A 21,150-nucleotide genomic window follows, 5' to 3' on the forward strand; every position below is an offset into this window, starting at 1 on the left:
CTGATAATGTAATAAATGAGCTTTATATACTCATACATGCATATAATACATCGTATATCTGTACGACGAACTGTGAAGCAAATAATTTGAAACAGGTACGCAGTGCAATCGTAGATATCGCGGGATACGGATATCGTTGCAATTTATTAAACGACGTATACTGTTCGCAGAGTGATTAATGTCACACGGATGTATAATTTAAACATTTTGGAAGAATGCAGTCTAAGACATTTCGAGAAAAAAGCTTTCGACGTTTCATTTCATTTTCTAATAAAAGGTATTTGAGTATATTTTTGAAATAAATGTACAAGGAAATGCAATTGATATGTCATTAAAAATTTCGTTTTAGTAAAACGTTCGTATAATGATCTTCCTCGAATACTGCAGTTTAAGTTAAACGATAATTAGTGATTTAAGGCTTTCACGGTCCAATATCGTACATAACTACTGTTAAAGTTTTCGGGTGTGAGCCGTGTCCTTTTGGAAGAATTTTTCGTTTACTTATTGACCATTTATTAGCCATTTTCTCCATACGTTGAAATTTTGATTTCTGTATACACTAATCATATACCCAAATGCATCTAGAGAAAGTTTCGATGCATTAAACATTTATACTGTTTAAATTGATTAGTGAAATTACTGTGAAATATCTTTGTATACGTGTAGAATCTCTAACAACAGAACTCTATCCTTATTATCTATATTGTTTCAATTTGTCGACTATTAGGTGAATCAACGATAAGAATACAATACGATTGAGAGTAGAACTCTACGATTTAAAGACAGTTTAATGAATAGAAATCTAGAAAATTGGGTTTATATAGGTACTGTGGAATTTGGATTTAAGCCGATTAATCGGGGTCCTATTACACGTTATACCAAATGCGATAAGATTAGCGTAAGAATACAAACGATTTGCACCTCTGGTCGGGATAGTAAGGTTCGGTTGAGTTCGTGCTCGTAGCCGAACTTGTCCGAAAGCTACATTCCGTTGACTACCTTCACCATGGGTGTTTTCACCTCTCCGTCGGTTTCTCGTGAAAAGTCTGTTCGTCTTTCATATTTCCTCGCCAAAGTAAATACAACGATCGTAAAGGTGCTTTAAAATCAAATACGGAGTACGTTCGTCCTGCGATTGTGCTTTAAACGTGAAAGTTCGCCGTACGTTTTACGTTACACGGTTCTCGACATCGCGCATGTGAAAATCAGAATTTTGACGGATCCGACTTTAATGCAATGGCGACAACGTTACTACTTTCCATTACGTTGTCCACGTCTTTTCTAGCTGTTCGTTCCTGTGCTTTCCGATATCCGTGCTATTACACGACACCAGTGCTGTAAAACTGACGATTGAAAAAAGGAAAATGATCTTCCAATGTAAGATAGTTTACGTTGCCCCTAAATAGTACGATGGACCGGTCCAAGGGACAAGTTCAAATCGAGCGGGCTCTGCTATCCATATAGAACTTGTTTTCCCTTTATTTTCATTCGTCTTCTTTTCAAATTTTTAGGAGATATATTTCTCCAGTGTGTTATCATTTGATCGATGCTTATCCATCGTCGTGTCAGCGAAGAGAGGAGTAATGGGAGTGGAGGTCTTTCAGACTTCATCTGAATTTGATATTGTGCTTCTTTCGCCCTTAAACATCTCGATTTTGTATCTCTTCCATATTTTCTAGTTCCAAAGAAATTGTTTCGATAGAAGCGTTCCCACGCTACACGTTCATTCATTGCTGGATAACAAAACAGGGCATTCTTCTATGTGTGTTCACATAATGCAATCGAGCAGAAATAATCCAAGCAGGTTATAATAGCGGAAATGTTTCAATTAGTATTATTTGGTCGAAACGATTTGTCATTGACCCGAGAAAAAATTCCAACTCTTCGAGTTGAAAAATCAAATGATATATAATTCACTTTTTTTAGTTACACATCTTTGCTTGTGTAGTGTTACTATAAATGAAGTTTACCCCTATTTTTTAACTTTTATACTTGATTTGCTTTAATAATACACATGAAAGTGAATTCCATTGACGATAATACCTAAAATAGTTGAACTTTGAAGGATCGTAGAATGTTAACACGATTCGTAACTATAGTTAAGTATTATTGTAGGGAATGCTAAATATTGATTAGTAATAAATGCTACTATTAAGAGATTTGGTGATCTTTTGCAACTTAACCCGAGATAAAAGGCCATATTATAACATCAAGTTTGGATTAACGCGAGATTGAAAATGCGAACACTAGTCGAGCATACCTCTGTTTTTCTATCACGGGTAGTTATGTATATCGAGGCGATGGAAAGTGTCAACGCCACGAGCAGCTGCTCGATTGAACATTCACGTTCGTTATTCACGTTTTTTTAGAGAAATTTCTGATTAACAGCAAGTGTTTACCTTTTATTATGTCAGATGTCGACGGAAGACTAGCAAGTTTCTTAGGAAGAGGAGAAGAAGCTTCGAGAAGAAAGTCATCGATTTTATGAGTGTTGTACCGCATTTTAAGGACACCTATGACTTTCGACACTTTTTGTAGTGACTTCTATTTAAGACATTTTTGAGACCAAAGTGCGTTTTAGTGATCGCCATTCGATTTCAAACGAATTTATCAACGCGCGACAAAATTTTTGAAACTGTATTAAAAATCGCATCGAGACATGTGCATTATGAAAATTTTATATTTACATTACTATACTTTGATGTCCATGCAAAGGGATCAAACGTGAAAGTATTGGAGAAATCATTAGAAAAAGAATTTCTATGTTTTACGATACAGTGACAGTGAATTTGCCCATTGTACGCATTTGAAACTACGTATAAAAAATGGGTAATTGTTTCAGCAGTCCAACGGACACTGAAAAAGAAAAGCCTGATAGAATAGGCAATCCTAACATAGAAGCAGTTGCTTCTCAAGCTAGTCCAGTGCCAACACCACCTCCAGATCCTATTAGGCCTATGCCACAAATTCCAGATGCAGATGTGCCAACTGCAAAAATTTTTGTTGCACTTTATGATTATGATGCACGTACAGATGAAGATTTAAGCTTTAGAAAAGGTGAACATCTAGAGATTCTAAATGATACTCAAGGAGATTGGTGGCTAGCTAGAAGTAAAAGAACTCGACAAGAAGGATATATTCCCAGCAATTATGTTGCAAAATTAAAATCTATTGAAGCAGAACCGTAAGTTATATATTGTGTTTCTTTAATTTCAAAGTATCTATCTCAAAGTAATAAAGAGGCAGAGCTCTGTAAAGTAGATATAATCAGTGACAATTTATTGAGTGACTATATAGATCTGATATGTTCTTATTAAGAATGCTAGACACATCAAAGTTTACAGTTACATATTCAGTTGGAAAATATTTTGTGCTGCTGTATGCACAACTCATTGACAGGATAACATTCCTATTATGATGTAATTATTTAAAAAACTGAATGATTTTAGGTATCCTTATGTTTATCTTTTTTTACATTTGCACTGCATAAACTTCTTTACATACAGTCAACTAGTTGATATGACCTTGCTTTCACTAACAGTACTTATATTGACTCTTTAGTTTTATTAAGTTGGTTGAGCACCTCTGGCTATCAGTTTCGATAAGTAATATTTTCCTTCTGCTTCTTCCGGTGTAATGATAAACATATTAATAAAAGTATGATAAAAAAAACAATATATCAACATGTTCAGATTCTTTTAGCAACATTCTAGACTATTTTTTTTTATATTTATTACACTTGTTGATTAATTGAAGATCAAGTAGTTTTATTTACTTAAAAACAATTTATAGTTTATCAACATGATTGTTCATGTTATTATTATTGTCATTTTAGATGGTACTTTAGAAAAATTAAACGAATTGAAGCTGAAAAGAAGTTATTATTGCCTGAAAATGATCATGGTGCATTTTTAATCAGAGATTCTGAAAGTCGACATAATGATTATTCTCTTTCAGGTAAGCTAATAAATAATTGTAGAACTTACACATTTATGTATGAATCATGTATAAATTATACTAATTACTGTGTTTTCAATTTCTCATAGTACGAGATGGTGACACAGTTAAGCACTATCGTATTAGGCAATTGGATGAAGGTGGTTTCTTCATTGCTAGAAGAACCACATTCAGGAATCTACAGGATCTTGTTGAACATTACAGTAAAGATGCTGATGGGCTGTGTGTAAATCTTTGTAAACCCTGTGTACAGGTAAGACAAAGTTCTTAATTAAATCATTATTTCTAATGATCCTATGTCATATAAATGGAGTTTAGACAGCTTGCTGCATGTATAAAAGTGGTTTTTAATGATATATCATTATTGTACTAAAGAATATGATGTATTGCTTAATTATTACTCAATATTTTTATTAAACATTTTCATCAAGGGGCTTCTTTAGCTCTCTCAATAAGTTTTATGGTTTTTGTAGAAATTGTATTCCAGTATTTAGCAGCTTCATAGAAACCCCTTGATACTGAATGCAAGCTAAATATAATATAAAGCTAAAAGTGAAAGTAAGAACATGGGTGCATGATGTTTATTGATTTTTCTTGATCACAGGTATACAGTATAATTAATTTTGTATATATAATAAATGGAACAGGGTAAACAATTGTATTTAACTCTTATTGTAACACTTAAACATTATATACATTACATATTCATAGCACTGTCTAAACTCCAGTTGGACTTTGCTTTTAAAAAATATCACAAAGTGTACTTAATAATTGTAACAATCAATATTTTCTTTAAGAAATATAATTAAGAATAACATATTGGACAATGCCACATTTTAAAGTGTAGGATGAATTTTATAATTATCCTATACATTATATTTTTTATCAATAACAGGAGACATATGATTAATAAAGAAGAAAAAATGCAGTATACATTTTTTTAAATTTATATATATGTAGAGAATCATTATTTATTAAATTTTTTATTGGCTTTGTTAAAAAGAACATGCATTATTGAATTGAATGGAAAATGATATAAAAAATTATATTTTTGTTACATTATTGTTCTATTTCTTAAAAAAGACTTGAGGTTTGATAACAGCTTTTAATATGACAAACATTGCAAAGTTTGATCTCTGAATAGAATGTGTTTGTTTCTCTGTTATTGCTTACCCTCCTTCCCGCTGGATTTTCTTGGTAAATTGAATGTCCCAATATAACATAATGTATTAATTTTCTTTTTAACATGAACGCTTTCCATTACATCTTCGGCCTGTACATACAGCACAAGCCTGTCCTGTATGGAATCATGTTTCAGAGACATTATACGCATTATCATTCTTCATTTAGAAAATTCACCTCTTTTTATAATTTAAAATAATCGTGTCAACTTCAATAGTTTCTACTTAGAAGAAATAGGTTGAAAGCACACATTTAAGGGAAAATCAAAATTTGTATATGGCAACATGCTTTTTTGATGTGTATAAAAAGTCATTCATCCAAAAATGTAATACCATAAAAATTGTTTTCTATGAACTCTAGTGACTGATAACGTTATTTTATTACTAATATTTGTGTGCTTGAAATCTGTTTAATATACAGGATTTCTCAATTATACGTTTTTAAATTTTATGTCAAGCTACTTATTGTGTCTTGCAGTACTGATTATACAAAGCATAAAGATGCAAAATATAGGGAAAGAATATATATATATATATTGTATTATTTATAGCAAATAACATATTTTTTACTTGAGACATCTTGTATATGAAACATAAATTAATAGATTAGTTATTTCAGATATGCATTTTAGAATTCGTTTTCGTGTTTGTATGTACATTACAACATTTTAAAACAGAGTTTCTTCCTACCTAATGAAGTTTATATATTTTCTGAAAAATTTTTAACAAGCTATTGCACAAAAACTTTGGTACTACATGTAAAAATTGAAATGATATTTGTATTGTTAAATTATAAGTATTATTTAATGCTCTCAGTGACTGAGGCTCTTTTTAAATAATTTTTTTTTACTTTTTACTCCAAGAGTTTTTTATACTTTGATCTTTTTTTGAATATAACAACTATAAGGCATTGAGAGCATTTTATGTTAAGAGACCTAGTTGAAATGTGGTGCTATATTTCTGTTGATAATGTGTATACTACACAATCAAACAACCGTTAATATATAAATTTATCTTGGACTGTACATAAGTGTTCAATTACTAAGTTCCTGATATTATATATAATAATTTTAGATTCTGGTTTAAAAGTTTTTCTAAAAGTATTGTTACTAATAAGAAATAAAAATTCATCTACTAGAAAAAATAATAAATTCACAGTTATACTTCATACATAATAATTATTACATTTTTGAATTAAAAATAGTTCCATTTATAAAAATCACATGAATGTCTCAGAGGGCATGGAATTAAATAAGTTAAGGTTTGCTGTTTATCACTTGCATCTTGCATAATAGCCACTGTATCTTTTATTTTATTTTTTATTATATTATTAGATTAGTCACTTTACTTTAAGCAACTTGTTGTCTGTTACTTTGTATAATGAGAATCTTAAACACTTAACAAACAATTATGCAGCCTAAGCAACATCATTAATGGGCTTCCAATTAGGTTTGTATTAATAAAAAGTAATATTAATGCTCCACCATTTTTTAATGAAACTTTAGAACTTTTATTAATATACACTTCAGTTTATACACTTTACTTGTTAGTGTATACACTGTAAAGGAGCATTTGCTATTAATTCCATAGCAACATATCTGTTGAAAAAATTTAGATAATTCAGCAATCATTTACTACCCTGTGCTTGATTTTGTTGATAGGTTGAGAAACCTGTAACTGAGGGACTCAGTCATCGCACAAGGGATCAATGGGAGATCGACCGCTCGTCTCTCAAATTTGTAAGAAAATTAGGCCAAGGCCAATTTGGTGAAGTATGGGAAGGATCATGGAACAACACTACTGCGGTAGCTATAAAAACACTGAAGCCAGGCACCATGGATCCTAAAGATTTCTTGGCAGAAGCACAAATTATGAAGAAACTTCGTCATGCAAAATTAATTCAATTATACGCCGTCTGTACTTTGGAGGAACCTATTTATATTATTACAGAACTCATGAGGAATGGTAGTTTATTAGAATACTTACAAGGTAATATCAGAAAATCTCATACACATATTTGATGTATTAAGTAGTCCTGTATGTACTATTATAACTATTTTATCTGTAGGAAAAGGAAAAACATTAAATCTACAACGATTAATTGACATGGCTGCACAAATTGCAGCGGGTATGGCGTACCTCGAATCACAGAATTATATTCACAGAGATTTAGCTGCCCGTAATGTTTTGGTAGCAGAATTAAATGTTGTGAAGATTGCAGATTTTGGTTTAGCTAGGTTGATTAAAGAAGATGAATACGAAGCTCGGATAGGAGCCCGATTTCCTATTAAATGGACTGCCCCTGAAGCTGCAAACTATAGTAAATTCAGTATTAAATCTGATGTATGGTCATTTGGTATTCTTCTTACAGAATTGGTTACTTATGGTAGAATACCTTATCCGGGTAAGCAAACACTATATAAAATCTGTGTAATATTTTTTATCTCTAGAATGTTAGAAATAATTTCATATTATCTTCCATAGGTATGACAAATGCTGAAGTTCTACATCAAGTAGAGCACGGATACAGAATGCCATGCCCACCTGGTTGCCCAACTGCATTGTATGATATTATGTTAGAGTGCTGGAATAAGGATCCAATGAAAAGGCCAACTTTTGAAACACTTCAGTGGAAACTTGAAGACTTCTTTACTATGGAAGGCTCTGAATATAAGGAAGCATCTGCATATTAAAGTACTAAAATACTATCTTTTCTGTTGTAATATGCTTTGTTATAATACTGACAAGATGATAGATATTCTGTATGAATATACAACGAGGAAAATGCAAATTATTGCAACTAACAAATTTATTCAGAACATAAATATTTGTGATATTTCAGAGTACACTTTACACTAAAAAATAGTCTTCTTTTTACGAAAAGTGCATAATATCATTTATTTTTTTAACGACATGATTCCGATTCTTGCTTTCATTACATATTTTGGCTGCCACGATATTATAGAACAAGTTTGTCAATTCAGACGTAATTATATAGGACTGAAAATGAATACTTTGATAATGTTTGAAGGCAGTAAAATAGCTTAAATTTTATTTTAAACAATTATGTTTTGATTATATAAGAAATCGAAAAGGGAGTTCATGGTATTATGGGAGTTAACATCTTAAAAATAGAAACTTGTTATTTACAAATATTGACGTGATAATACAGTCATTGTCAAAAATATAAATATTTGATATAGGTAAGGAACTTAGTAGTGCACAATTATTTTGAAAAAACTTCCCACCTTTTGAAAAGGATGGTTCATTAGAATTTAATATATATATATATATATACATACAATAAGATGAATTACCATTCATCTTGACTCATCATTCCCTATTCCACTTAATTTGTTTTTTTTCTCTCTTGTTTGGTTGTCAAGTATTGAAAGTACAATCAAGTTTTACGGATTCGTTTTAAATCTTCTTAACTAGGACCAAATTTTTGTATCCTTATCATTTTATGTTTGATTTATATTCTCCCTTAATGCGTTAACTCTCATTCTTAAAAAAAAGAACACACGCTAAAGAGAAGCAATGTATCCAATCTGAAAATCGTTCTTAACTGTTCATAACAAAAGTAGTAAATGTGTAAGATAACGTAAGAAAGTACGTAAGGGTATTAATGTTAATATTATTAAAAGCATGTAAAGTATTAATGCCCAAACTTCTGCTTTAATTATATACAGTATATTATAATTTTAGAACTCTAAAATTAATATTAATTAATATTAATCTTGCATTTGATCATGTTTTCATGGTAATTGAATTTTTCATTTAAAAACTTTTAAATTTTCATTTTTATGTATGTGTACATTAGAAATATTGCTATAATTCCTTTATCATTTTGATCTTTTTTTGTCTTTTATTAATATTTTATATTTCGGAAGGCTACAGTTTCACAGTTAAACGATATAAAAATATGCAATAGTACATGGAAGCATATTAATAGTCTGTAGTTTCTTGATGTTTATAGAAGGTTTTACAGTAAATAAAACAAACATTATACATGTTTTATCTTATTTACATTTACAAAAAGATTTGTATCTAATATTTATTTAGTTTTTTAAACAACTTTCATTATATCTATACGACGTGTACTTTTTTCATCATATGTAAAAAAGGCCTATCTCGTTTATAAAGATATTAAAACTTTGTAAAATGTATATTTAATGTTTGGTATTATCTAGCTTGCTTTCTATACAAATGCGTGTGCTTTTATGAATATAAAAAAAATTTGTCTAGTCAGAGACCACGACTTCATTGCAAATACTGTCATAAAATTAAGTACATTGAAGTACTTTTTTCGTCGAAACATAAAAACAATACATATATACTGCCAAAAAACTGTGTACGTAAGGAATACATTATTACTGTGCTCAGATCAAGACAATGTAAATGCATTGCTTTTTATAAAGTTACTTCATGCACATTCTTACTATTGTTACGCTACAAACAGGGGGTACAAATTTAATTATCATAACAAAATATTATATATTAACCCTTTAAACGAGAACCAGTATTTTCTTTAAAATTGAATATAAAACAATTATTTACCTTTGTGGTCATCTGATAATTAATTGATAGTATTTTACCTTGTTATTGTTTCGAGAACTTATACATAGTATATACTAGAGTGTCAGAAAAAAAATAACAGAACATTTATGTAGGATATGTCAAGCGATTTTGTACAAAAATAAATTTTTTATATAAGCATACACATTTATATTCTGTACAGTTTTATTTGGACATAATGAATTACTGTCTTATATATAAGTTTCATCTACGCATAAAACGTATATACGATTTTTATATAACAAGCCCAATAATTTCTTGATTGTCAGTTTTTACTGAATAAAAAGGAAACAAAGCATATAGCGGTGTATAAGTGACAAATGAGAAAGAAACGTGAACAATGTTGATGAAATAGTTTTGCTGTCGAAGTTCTTTTTGTATGTGCGTATAATGCAGTAACTATTACATACAACATAATTTTATATGTATGCATACATATATACAGTATTTATCTAAACGCTATTAAATCATGTAATTATACTTATATATACATCCAAATGTGTATGAATATGTATGCATATATACATACATGTATACATATATCTTTTATCAAAGATTACAGAGAGTAATTTTAATTTCCTTTCTTTGTAATTACTTACATTCCTTACTGCTTCTCCTTAATTTCCTAAACATTTTTAGAATATGTATCTTTTCTTGTAAACTACGTTTTTTTATCACTTTCTATGTCTAAATATACATATATTACCGTATTATCTTAAATGCATTTTTTATTTTCAGTGCGATTTAACTACGTTATTACATTTGCTTTAAGTACAGAAAGTAAATTATAATGGAAAGTTTAATATAAATATACTTTCATCTATTTTCTCGTCTATTAATCACTTATCTTTAATATCGTATTTTCGCGGTTTTAACTATTCTTACGGTGGTTGGCAATTATTCTCGATGGAAACCTGAAAAGTCACTAGAGGAAATTACCAAACGGTTAGTCGCGGCAGGTGTCTTCTACAGGTGTTCAGTCGGCTAGTGGCGCGTACTCGCGTGTCCGGTGTGCATGTCGTTCTGTTCCAACCAAGTGCTTTACGATATATCGTGTGCATAAAAGAAAAGTGCGTGAGTTTCAGTCGAAATCCGCAGCAATGGTTCGGCTACGATGTGAGGTGATCGATCCGAAATATCGTGAAAGGTGATCGTTGCAAAGGATAAAATTTTCACACGAGAGGATCAGCGGCAGACATCGCGGGATATATCGTAGCTGGATATTATGCTAATCACGTTACGGTCAGGATGCGGGAGGAAGAACTCGAGATATCACTCAAGGTGATCAAAACTCTAATTTTCATTTCCATCTGGATATTATTGCGAGAAATATGCTCGATATCTTCTCCGTACGCGTGGGAAATAATACTTTTTAATCAACAAAGAGGTGATTCGAAAAGCAGTTGGACACTAATGTTTCTTCGGTAAAAATTCAAGTACATTGCTTGTTTTTGCAGAGTAACCACTTATTTTTGAAACAATGCTTTCCATCCGTACCCAGGGAGATGAAAATACACGCTAGTGTTAATAGACGCTTTCAAGAATGCGAAATGCCGATCGCCTCGAAGAAACCGAACGCTTTTAACCGAGTCGAAGTTTCAAATCAAATTTCGGAAATGCGTATGCGCAGTGACAGATCTCTATGTTACGATAGACGCGACTGAAGCCGGCTGAAATGAGCTATAGGTTAGGAATATGAAACTTCTGTCTCTAGTTTCTTTTCCTGCTCCAAACGAAAGGGAACGAATAGATAGAAACACCATACGAAGATAATGAACAATACCTATTGTAATCTCTGAAATCAGTGTACATTTTACTTCTTTATCGCCACGAACTTTTCACACAGTAAGAATGATATTACCTAGGTAGACAATAAACAGTGATACATTTTTACGAAAGGATATTTAATGCATCAAAATGCATATGATATGCGCACATGACACGCGTGCGATATTACATGGTCCTGCTCCAATGACTGCAGCTTATCTTTCGATTGCAATAACGGTACACCCTGACATTTTCATGTGCTCGTGTAAGAGCATGTATTACTTTTATTGTTCTTATTGTCCACACTTGGAAAACAAGCAGTGCGTGTGCTCGAGCATCGTTACATCTTATTTTCATTGCAGAGAAGTAGGATGCAAGGGAACTCCTGCTCTTCGAGTTAATTGTACGATTTTTGCTTTGATATTTCTTCGATATTAAACGAAAAAAATCGTTACATATTATGGGCTATGCTTATAATAATTGGAACAATTTGAAAGTAAAAACAAATTTCAAAAATTTGAATGTTTAAAATTACCTTTGCCGAAGAAATGAAAAGAAGTACAGTAGAACGCAGATTGCATAGTAGATCATTGAAGTCCGGTTAACCGAGGTTCTACTGCAGAACTTAGGAATGTGGTGGCGCGAAAACCGTGATTATTACCTGACGGCTAGTATTTACGTTTTCTTTAACTGACGTTCACACTTCTACCGTTACTGTTGATGAACCTTTTTCGAGAGACTCGAAATATGAGTTTTGTTGACGATATGCGGTATTCAATCGTCTGGAATGTCATGACATACGGTAATATTTTTTATTCGAGAGGAAAGGAAATTTTAACGGTGACTTCAGTCATCGGAAATTCTAAGTGTGTGATGATCTAGCCATTAAGACGGATACTTGAAGATGTGTGAGGAACGAATCGTTTCGTACACCATCCTACTCTAAAATGTTTCTGAGGTAAATTCTCGATCGTTAAGCTGATATTTACTAAAGTCGTTGAGAATGATATATAATGGTATATATTTGTACAGATTTTGTCAGGGCAATTAATCGCGCTTAAGGAAGAGAAACGTTAATGAAGACCTTTTGCTGAATATTCGAAATTAGTTGGAACACGCAAGAACATTCTTCCATGAATCTGCCTTTCTTGTTTCTTTCTTTCTTATTAGTTCAAGAGACATGCTAACGTGAAAAAAGAGTGAAACATTATGTTCCTTGCTCAGTAAGGTGGCAGTCACTTTTCAATCCAGTTCAGTGACCTGTCGCTGGTTATTGTACAAGCTCACGTCAAGGACCAAGGTTATTCAAGGTCAGGTACACGTAACTAAACGACCTTCAAAGCAGATGTGTCGAGAAGTTGAAGGTCAAAACGTTTTTCACCCATCGTTCAGGAGGGTAACGCAGGATGTTGAGGTTGACCGTGAAATGTTTTTTTTTTATCCTCTGTCACTGTCCTTCGTGTAATTTTAATCTTTCACTTACCCTCTTTTTTAGCATCTCTAATTTTATCTGATTCCATGTACCGCTCTCTGTAGACATCTCTATAAAATCTTTCTTTGTAGAATTCACCTGTTTCTGGACATAGTACGATACAGTCATTAGGGCGCTGGCTTCCTAAATATAACTTCCTACAGAAGCTCGATTTCTGAGGACCGGTTTCACGTGGATGTGTGGCCCTTATCGACTTAACCCACATCTTGCTTTGGACGCACCGTTATCTCGAATTTGCCGAAATTACATACTGTGAGACGTGTGACCCAAAGGTCAAGAATGAAAAGATTTTTACCACATCTAACCCTTAATTGCTCGTGGGCTTCTAATGATTTTTTACTCAACTATTTAAATTTAATATTCAAATATTTGAAGTATTATTAGATATCATTCAAATTCACGCAAATACACGTAATCAAATGCAACAAAAAAATGTATACAAGTGTCCATGACTAATTAAGGGTTAACACGCAACAGAATCCATAACACTGAAAATGGATGAAGCATTAATTCTAGAATATTTACATACGCGAAAAAAAATAAGAGTCTCGTTCTAAGAATTTTATCGAATTCTTACAACTTCGCGCTGAATGGTGTATTTCCCAATATCTAATAAAATTGGATTCTTAATCAAGCGAGTAAAAACACGACACCATATCAGCAGAAGCATATTCGTAATTAATCGCTTCCTTTTTCTCTTCCCCTGAAATCACGACCAGGCAGTAACTGTACATGAAAAACTGTTAATCAACCTGAAATCATGAAAGGCATTCACACGCGGCTCGACTGCTTCTCCCGTGTCGCGTCTTTTGTGGTTTACGTCTTCTTCATGATCAAAATTGATGTCTTTGCCTGAGGGAAGAGAAGGGAGAATGGCAGAAAGACATCCTATCAATAATCATCCTCTCGTCATCCGTGTTAATAGGTAAACGAGGTGCTTGACTTCGTGGATGGCCTTATCTATTTTCACCCCGAAAGTATTACTCTTGACAGCGATATTAATCACTGGAAGGAGGTCGAATTATCCTCGCGTGACAATTTTACTTATCATAAGTATTATCGTTGTAAATTATAACTGTTCAATGGTCTCCTGGCGTTAATAATCAAACGACACCGCTAATTCTGAAAGTACCTGACATGCAATGATGATATATCGACCGCATAGAGAGTAGCGAACAATATTACCAAATCGTTTAATGAAGATTTTCATTAAATGTGATATAAAATGTGGGGATTTGTACACAGTTTAGTAAGAAGAATCTTTAGAAGCTGTTGTCAAATTTCGAATCTGCGGTTTTACAGCATACCGCATGGAAAATCAATGTTTCTCTGTAATTCAGTGCACTCTTATCGATTACCTGTGAGGGCAACAAGGTTCGAATATTCTATTCGTGGTAGTCCACTCGGACCGCAAGATAGTCTGGTAATTTCGGTCAGCAGTTCCTGACCCTTGATTTCTTGCAACGTTATTATTCCTGTAATTACCTATGACCTAGAACACAATTTCTTTATTTTGTTAAAGATAGACTAGTTTTGTTGTTAAGCAACTCACACCTGTGAGTACAGATTGCTGTTAACATAAAAAGAAAGTGACGTGAGGGTAACCAGGGGACCTGATGGGAGGGCCGAGTTCACAGTGGCCTCGAGCTACTCTACTTCGTTTCTACTATAGATCGACTGAGACATATTACCATAATTTTCAATTTACTAGTCTACTTACTCCGCTGCTTGCGAATACCGATCGATCCTAGCATAGTTGGTCAAATGTAGCCGATCATGCCTGATGATTCTACAGCTGAACGAACAGCTAACCGCTTTTAGTCGACGGACACCTTATAATCACAGTCTAGCGAAAAACTAACTGCAGATTTTATGGCTTTTTCTTGTTCGTCTCGATCTATGATTTTTAGAAAGTCCACTTTCAGGATGATCGTGCACGTGATCACGCTATCCCCGTTAAATTCGAAACTATTCTTAACAAGTACCAATAAACACGTGATGTTACTTTGAACAAGAGTCCTAAAAAGATTACAGAAATGTTTATTTTTTACAGGTGGTGATAGTGGGTAACGGTGCCGTGGGGAAGTCCTCGATGATTCAAAGGTTTTGCAAGGGCACTTACACGAGAGATTACAAGAAAACCATCGGCGTCGATTTTTTGGAACGAGAGATTGAGTGAGTGGATTAACTTTTGAAAAAGATTTTATTTAAACACTGATGTCGACCCTGGTACATAGGTCTGTGCATCTATCGATAATATTTCCGTGTTTTAACATATTCACAGAGAATTTAATCAAGTTTACCATACGCCTGATCCCATCAATATTCACAAATTGTGGGAATATTAATATCCGGGATGAAGGATCATTTTCACGGTGCTGAAAGTGTAGGAAGGCGAGGCCAGTGTCGGTCGATAATTAAAGAGTGTGTTATAGAAGAATGCATAATAGGCGTACGTTCCTCGTGTACATACTTGGTTTACCAAGTTAATTACGTTCTGCGGAAGACGTCCCAGTCGTGAGTCCTGCCATTTTCTGGGAGAATCAGGGAACGTTCATTCAATCTTCTTCAAATGACTTTCAACTCTGCCTTTGGTTGCAAAACGAATCATTCCATCGAATCTATTTTTCAGATTTTGTATATTTTTGAATATTATGTGCATTCTGTGACTTTGCGCACATTTCAAATTTCCATAAATTTGAAATTTCCACTCTTTTATGATCCCTCGTTGAAGGGAGCCAATGAAATTCCGTTGGTCGCGCCAAGCGCGTGAACTATTTGCATATGGATGCGCCTCCCAGCTGAACCTTTTTTCAGGAATAAGTGCACGTTTCTGGGTCCCTGGGAAATGCGCGTCTTTATTCGTCTCGACACATGAGCCTATCGTGGGATACTTCCTGATGCACTTTTGCCCCGCAGCACTCTCGTGGTCGCCTTTTTAAGAAAGAGGGAAGCCACTTTTTTGCATCTCTTTTGCCATGCAGGACGAAAATAGATACCTGTTTACAGAACTGTTAAATCGTCGTTTAGTGAGAAAAGTTTCAATAGGATTGTTCGTCTGACAAAATAGCGTCACGTTTGTGATAGCATCACTTCTTTTACTGTCATCGATGAATCGTTAAGTATTCATAAAGAATAAAGTACGTGGAAAGTCTAATTCGATATAAAAGTACTCTTGTCAGTGTTAAAATAGTAAAAGGATTAACACTGTTTGAGTTCTCTATTAGTTTACTGATGGTTCTCTGTTTCTTCTGCATAGTGCACATAGCAAATATATGCGTCTATGGCGTGGCAATACTTTCTCCATAGGCGGTAAAATATTTCACTTATAGCATCGCCACTTAAATTCAGTAAGAATCTTTGAAGTGTTTACTATCGCCATTGAAATGTAAATCATTGATTTACGACGATGTTAACGAAAACATAGTAACTGTACACCTCCCGAGTAGTAAATGGATATTGAATAAATTTTTCTAAATCGGCTAACGGAACAGGTATAATGGTTCATCGCGTAGCGTGTTACAGATTCCTTCAGAGACGCGGCCGAGTTTTCTCGTTTTTCTCTACCAATTCTTATCCGTTAGATTTGGAATACTGGAATTAATTTTATTAGAAGAGCATTTGCAAAATCCTCTTCAAGAATCACAGGAAAAAAGGGAACATTGCAAATTTATGTATATTATATTCATCAGGTGTTTTAACCACAATGGCGCCAATCGATGACCTCAGTCACGACAATCTTTCCTCCAATTTTATGTATTTAATACACACGCATACTGTCGCCGAAGAATATACGACCAAGAGTTCGTGCACGACCTCCGTGATCGCGTGGATTATAATATACTTAACATTCGAATGCCGATAATTAAGGTGATTTAAAAACGCAAGTGTTTTCTTTCACGACTAGCACCGTGCAACATAATCTACCGCAGTGCTGTCCACAGACGAAGGTCCTTCAATTTGCCCCCATTTAGATGCTGTATTTTCTTTGCTCTCTTACCCTATATTTCTTCGACTCCGTTTCTCGCAATCACCAAGGTTCTATCGAAACACAATAAAAAAGACTTCTGATTCATAGGCGTTTCACAAATGGTACATATTTGTGTGGTTGCGCAGGGTCGACGGCGAGGACGTGAGACTGATGCTGTGGGATACCGCGGGCCAGGAGGAATTCGACGCAATCACCGCAGCTTATTATCGTGGCGCCCATGCTTGCGTTCTCGCTTATTCAGCCACTGACAGGGATTCCTTCGACGCCATTCCTTCGTGGAAGCTGAAGGTAGGACTCGTTGTCGCACGAGAGATATACACGGTGAACTTGCGCGCACGGTTTGCAAGCACGTTTCCGTAGGTAGTCACGACGGATGGTGGAATGTGAAAGTGAAGGTGCCATTAAAGTCGGGGCTGATTTTCAGCCGCCACGCGGCTCAAACGTTTCCACAGGTAGCGGACGCGGCCTAGATCATCTTACGAAACGAAAAGCCTCTCTCGTTTCATCTGCAAAGTACATACATACATGCTGGAATGAAACTTCAGCTGCAATCCATACAGTACAGAGATATGCCAAAGACATTCAGTAGAGTCTTGAAAATGTCCAAAAGACGTCATTGAAAAGGGACATAAAATAGACATCTTCAATATGTCATGTGCTATTTGGGAATAGCTTTATTAAATATCGATTTTCAAAATTGCAGAACCTACTAAGTGTGACGTTGATTAAAAGTACAGTAGGACCTTCATTTAATCGACTTTTCAGTAGATGATAGTGAATCAAAAAAATGATGGATAATTGAGCCTCGGTTATTCAAGGTTCTACTGTATCTAGTGCTGTTTTTATTATATCATACTGTATATAAAATTATTCTGTTTGGAAGTACATAGTACATCCAAAAAATTAATTGAAACTATCCTGCGACAAAAATTTGAAAAAATGACGTAGATTTATTCCAATATGCTCGCGCGAAATCTTTTGGACATCGAGTAGGTAAGGAAAAGCTGAGTCCCTAGCCGGTTTTCCTCCACTGTCGTGTAAAACGAGTCCGTAGCAGAGAGCGTACGCAATTGTTCTGAGCGAGTACCTACCTACGGTTGATACCTTAAAAGTACTCTCGCGGTGTCGTACTTTTATACGGTGTCCCTTAACGACCTTTAATGTACCACACTTACTCATCGGCTAAAGTACCCTATAGTACTCGAATGACAGCAATATAATCAAAAGTTAATTGTGTCACGGTACCCATCGCGTTCTGCAGTGGGAAGAGGATCCAGCAGAAGTTAAACCTTCTTGTTCCAAGTCGATATACGTTCATGATAAGCAATGATGTACAGCTGGAAGTATTTGTAGCAGCGTATGCAATAAGCGCAGCAAGAACAAAGCATAACTGTGGCTGATTCTGACGAGATACTCGGAATCATCGGGCACTCTCGAATTCCTTTCGTAGAAACCTGCGCGTTAGCTTTTTCTCTTCGTTTCGTAGAGAAACTGTCGAGAAAGGTGTAGCTCGGACAAGTACAAATGGGCGAGAAAAAGTATCACAGGCTCGTATTCTCTGATAGCGATAAATAATCAAATTTTGCCAGAGCTGGCCTCTCAGGAATCCTAACAGTATGAACGGAACAGTCAGCTCAAGAAATTTGTCGAGTCTAATTAGAAACCTTCAAATCCCCTTTTCTGCGCTTACTTAGAGATAAGAGAGACACATCCGTTCGTTTCGGTGTTGCAGGTGGAGAACGAATGCGGTGAGATTCCCACGGTTCTCGTGCAGAACAAGATGGACCTGGTTGATCAGTGCGTCATTGATCCGTAAGCGTTACAGCCGAGCAGGGCTCCTTTTTTCGCTTAATTAGCGTGCGCAATTTCGAGTAATCTCGAGCACAGCATTGTTTCAGGGACGAGGCCGAGAGGCTCGGCCGCGCGCTAGGCTGCAAGCTGCTGCGAACGTCCGTGAAAGAAGACGTCGGTGTCATGGGCGTCTTCCGGCACCTGGCGTCGCGATGTCTCCACGAGATGCGACGTTGCGACGACGATTATCAGGATGACCTAAGATTATACTCCACGGGGCCTAGATCGCCCTCCGTAATCAGTGAGTATACAATGTCTTCCCTCTGACAAAGGAACTGACTTGCTATTGTTGCTTATTTATTAATGAGACGGAGAAGCGGAAGAATACAGAGGTGTACAGTTAATGAACACCTCTGTAATATTCTTATTAGTGCTCAGGCAGTTAAAAATATTGAAGGAAACAGCAGTGGTTCGATTTCCTCAAAATTCTTTCGCTCCTTTCTGTATGCGCCATAGAGGAAATAGATGATTAAATAGATTTGCATGAGTTGGTACAACGTGGGCTCAAACGAATAAGAACAATAAGGCGCAGTAAGTTCACACGTCGATCCCATCGACGCTGACCAGTCGCTCAGCTCGTAGCGATTGCGTGAAGAAAACGGTGCGCTTTCTTGGAAATGCTTTGGAAGGATGCATAATGTATTAACCATACCGGATACGCATGCTCGTATACGCGCGCAGACTGATTTAGTCTTACTACTTCGTCCTTAAATACATCGTCATCACGTTCGCGGTTCGTGAAGGGATGGAAGGATCTATAGATCTGTTAGAACCGACGAGAGTACTTCATCGATGCTATTACTTTATAGGATTTTTGATCAAGCTTGCCAGAGGCTAGTCTAAAAGCTAGATCTAAAGTTACTCCTAGGGCTACAACAAAGGAAAAAAAATAGAGGGATGTTTAATTTTTTTTATTTTATTCATTAGCATAAATTACACAAACAACGGTCTAATTGCTTACAGCATGTACAGATAGGGTACATAGATTAACGCATGTAAGGTAATGCAAAAACATAAACATCTAACGTAGTAACGCATTGCGCGTAAATGAAATGGAGTGTAAATTATTATACTATAAATTAGGGAAAAACGATTACCTCTCCGTCTTTTATTGTGACTGCCTCTATCGCGGTCTTAAGAAAATAGGTGTATATTTAATATATATATTTTACAGGTGCATTTAGTCCAAATGGTTCCACGTGCGGTCGGAGCACAGGGAATGGTACCATAGTGTTACGGCCAGGTACCAAGGCGAAGAATCACAAAAAACGAAATTTCGTAAAGAATGCTTGCAGATTACTTTAGTGTTTGCGTGGACAAGTATGTGGAAAGTTTGTAACTAATGCTCTTTTAATCGTGTACAGACTGATATTCGTATTTATGAAGATGCAAATAGTTTTTGTTAGGTAGCTTCGATAGTGTACGCTAGGTGGAAGAAATGTCGAATGTTTTTTTCGTATTAATCGATCGATAAAATAGGAGAAAGTTTATCGTTTAGATATAATTTACAGTGAATGAAGTATAATAGTTAAAGACACTTCGATGAAAATAGTACCAGTAACAGTATCTCGGAACTATAAAAAGTGTAATTCTGCTTAAGTGTGTTCCTTCCACCCAATATACTTCGTTTAATGATGCATGATAATTACATATACGCAGTCTAATGGTGCATTAAGATCATGAAAAAGAGATGAATGTATCGTGTATTCCATCTTTAAACTAAATTGGTACATAATCGGCAAATTTATGAGATGTGCTTAACTTGATAAATGATCATGAAGGAACTGCCGTTACATACTCTGTTTCTCTTTGCTTTAATTAAATGAAAAATAATGAAAATTTTGAGAACGTTTACTAAAAGTACAAAGTAATACAAATAGTTGGAATAGAAATGTTTTATATTGAAAAAATTTCCATAAGTTTTTACATGTCAATTTATAATAAATTTTATTATGATTATTATCTTTAACATTGCTATGATAAATGCACGTGTAAATATGTATAAGGTTCACCATTTCGATTAAGAGCATGTAATTGCGTAAATCGTTTAATATAAAAAATATGTATTCCATTTTTTGACCATATACTTTCCTGCAATCGCGTTAAAAAGCTAAAACGTCTTTTATATTTTGTAAATATATTATTCATACGTGGCCAAGACAAACGTTGAAGACGGGGAATATAGCATTCTTTTTTTATATTAAGTCAATAAGATTGTAAGAAATGATCAGTGTAAGTAATATATATTTTTTTCTAATATTTTAATCCAGTTGAAAAGAATGTTTAAAAAGGTATTAATTTTACGTATTAATTTATGTATAAACAGATATCAA

At 34.5% G+C, this 21,150-nt stretch overlaps 2 protein-coding genes across 6 annotated transcripts; both read left to right on the forward strand.

Annotated features, from left to right (window-relative positions):
• The first annotated feature begins 53 nt into the window (after positions 1 to 53).
• Positions 54 to 10,348, forward strand: Src42a (Tyrosine-protein kinase Src42A). 5 transcript variants are annotated; one of them, XM_076392662.1, is made up of 7 exons: positions 54 to 277; positions 2,846 to 3,184; positions 3,836 to 3,957; positions 4,047 to 4,210; positions 6,800 to 7,127; positions 7,207 to 7,542; positions 7,623 to 10,348. In XM_076392662.1, the coding sequence occupies exons 1-7, from the start codon at positions 216 to 218 to the stop codon at positions 7,829 to 7,831; spliced, it is 1,560 nt and encodes a 519-aa protein (XP_076248777.1). In that variant the 5' UTR covers positions 54 to 215; the 3' UTR covers positions 7,832 to 10,348. The 5 variants fall into 5 exon arrangements, with proteins under 5 accessions (XP_076248777.1, XP_076248778.1, XP_076248779.1 ...); XM_076392663.1 differs by having other exon boundaries at positions 6,806 to 7,127; XM_076392664.1 differs by lacking the exon at positions 54 to 277 and adding an exon at positions 1,001 to 1,377 and having other exon boundaries at positions 2,415 to 3,184.
• Positions 10,349 to 10,899: 551 nt separating this feature from the next.
• On the forward strand, positions 10,900 to 20,122 carry Rab23 (RAS oncogene family member Rab23). The gene is made up of 6 exons (XM_076390284.1): positions 10,900 to 10,997; positions 15,029 to 15,150; positions 17,092 to 17,254; positions 18,699 to 18,778; positions 18,865 to 19,058; positions 19,992 to 20,122. The coding sequence occupies exons 1-6, from the start codon at positions 10,965 to 10,967 to the stop codon at positions 20,120 to 20,122; spliced, it is 723 nt and encodes a 240-aa protein (XP_076246399.1). The 5' UTR covers positions 10,900 to 10,964.
• The last annotated feature ends 1,028 nt before the right edge of the window (positions 20,123 to 21,150 follow it).

The sequence above is a fragment of the Calliopsis andreniformis genome, chromosome 2 (assembly GCF_051401765.1).
Source record: "Calliopsis andreniformis isolate RMS-2024a chromosome 2, iyCalAndr_principal, whole genome shotgun sequence".
Taxonomy (NCBI): domain Eukaryota; kingdom Metazoa; phylum Arthropoda; class Insecta; order Hymenoptera; family Andrenidae; genus Calliopsis; species Calliopsis andreniformis.

Bases quoted from the DNA above. Each gene is read 5' to 3' on its own strand.
- Src42a (XM_076392662.1), top strand. From the start codon at position 216: ATGCAGTCTAAGACATTTCGAGAAAAAAGCTTTCGACGTTTCATTTCA. The intron at 278-2,845 runs GTATTTGAGTAT...TTGTTTCAGCAG, and splicing joins ATTTCATTTTCTAATAAAAG to TCCAACGGACACTGAAAAAG. The intron at 3,958-4,046 runs GTAAGCTAATAA...AATTTCTCATAG, and splicing joins TAATGATTATTCTCTTTCAG to TACGAGATGGTGACACAGTT.
- Rab23 (XM_076390284.1), top strand. From the start codon at position 10,965: ATGCGGGAGGAAGAACTCGAGATATCACTCAAG. The intron at 10,998-15,028 runs GTGATCAAAACT...TATTTTTTACAG, and splicing joins AACTCGAGATATCACTCAAG to GTGGTGATAGTGGGTAACGG. The intron at 19,059-19,991 runs GTGAGTATACAA...TATATTTTACAG, and splicing joins TAGATCGCCCTCCGTAATCA to GTGCATTTAGTCCAAATGGT.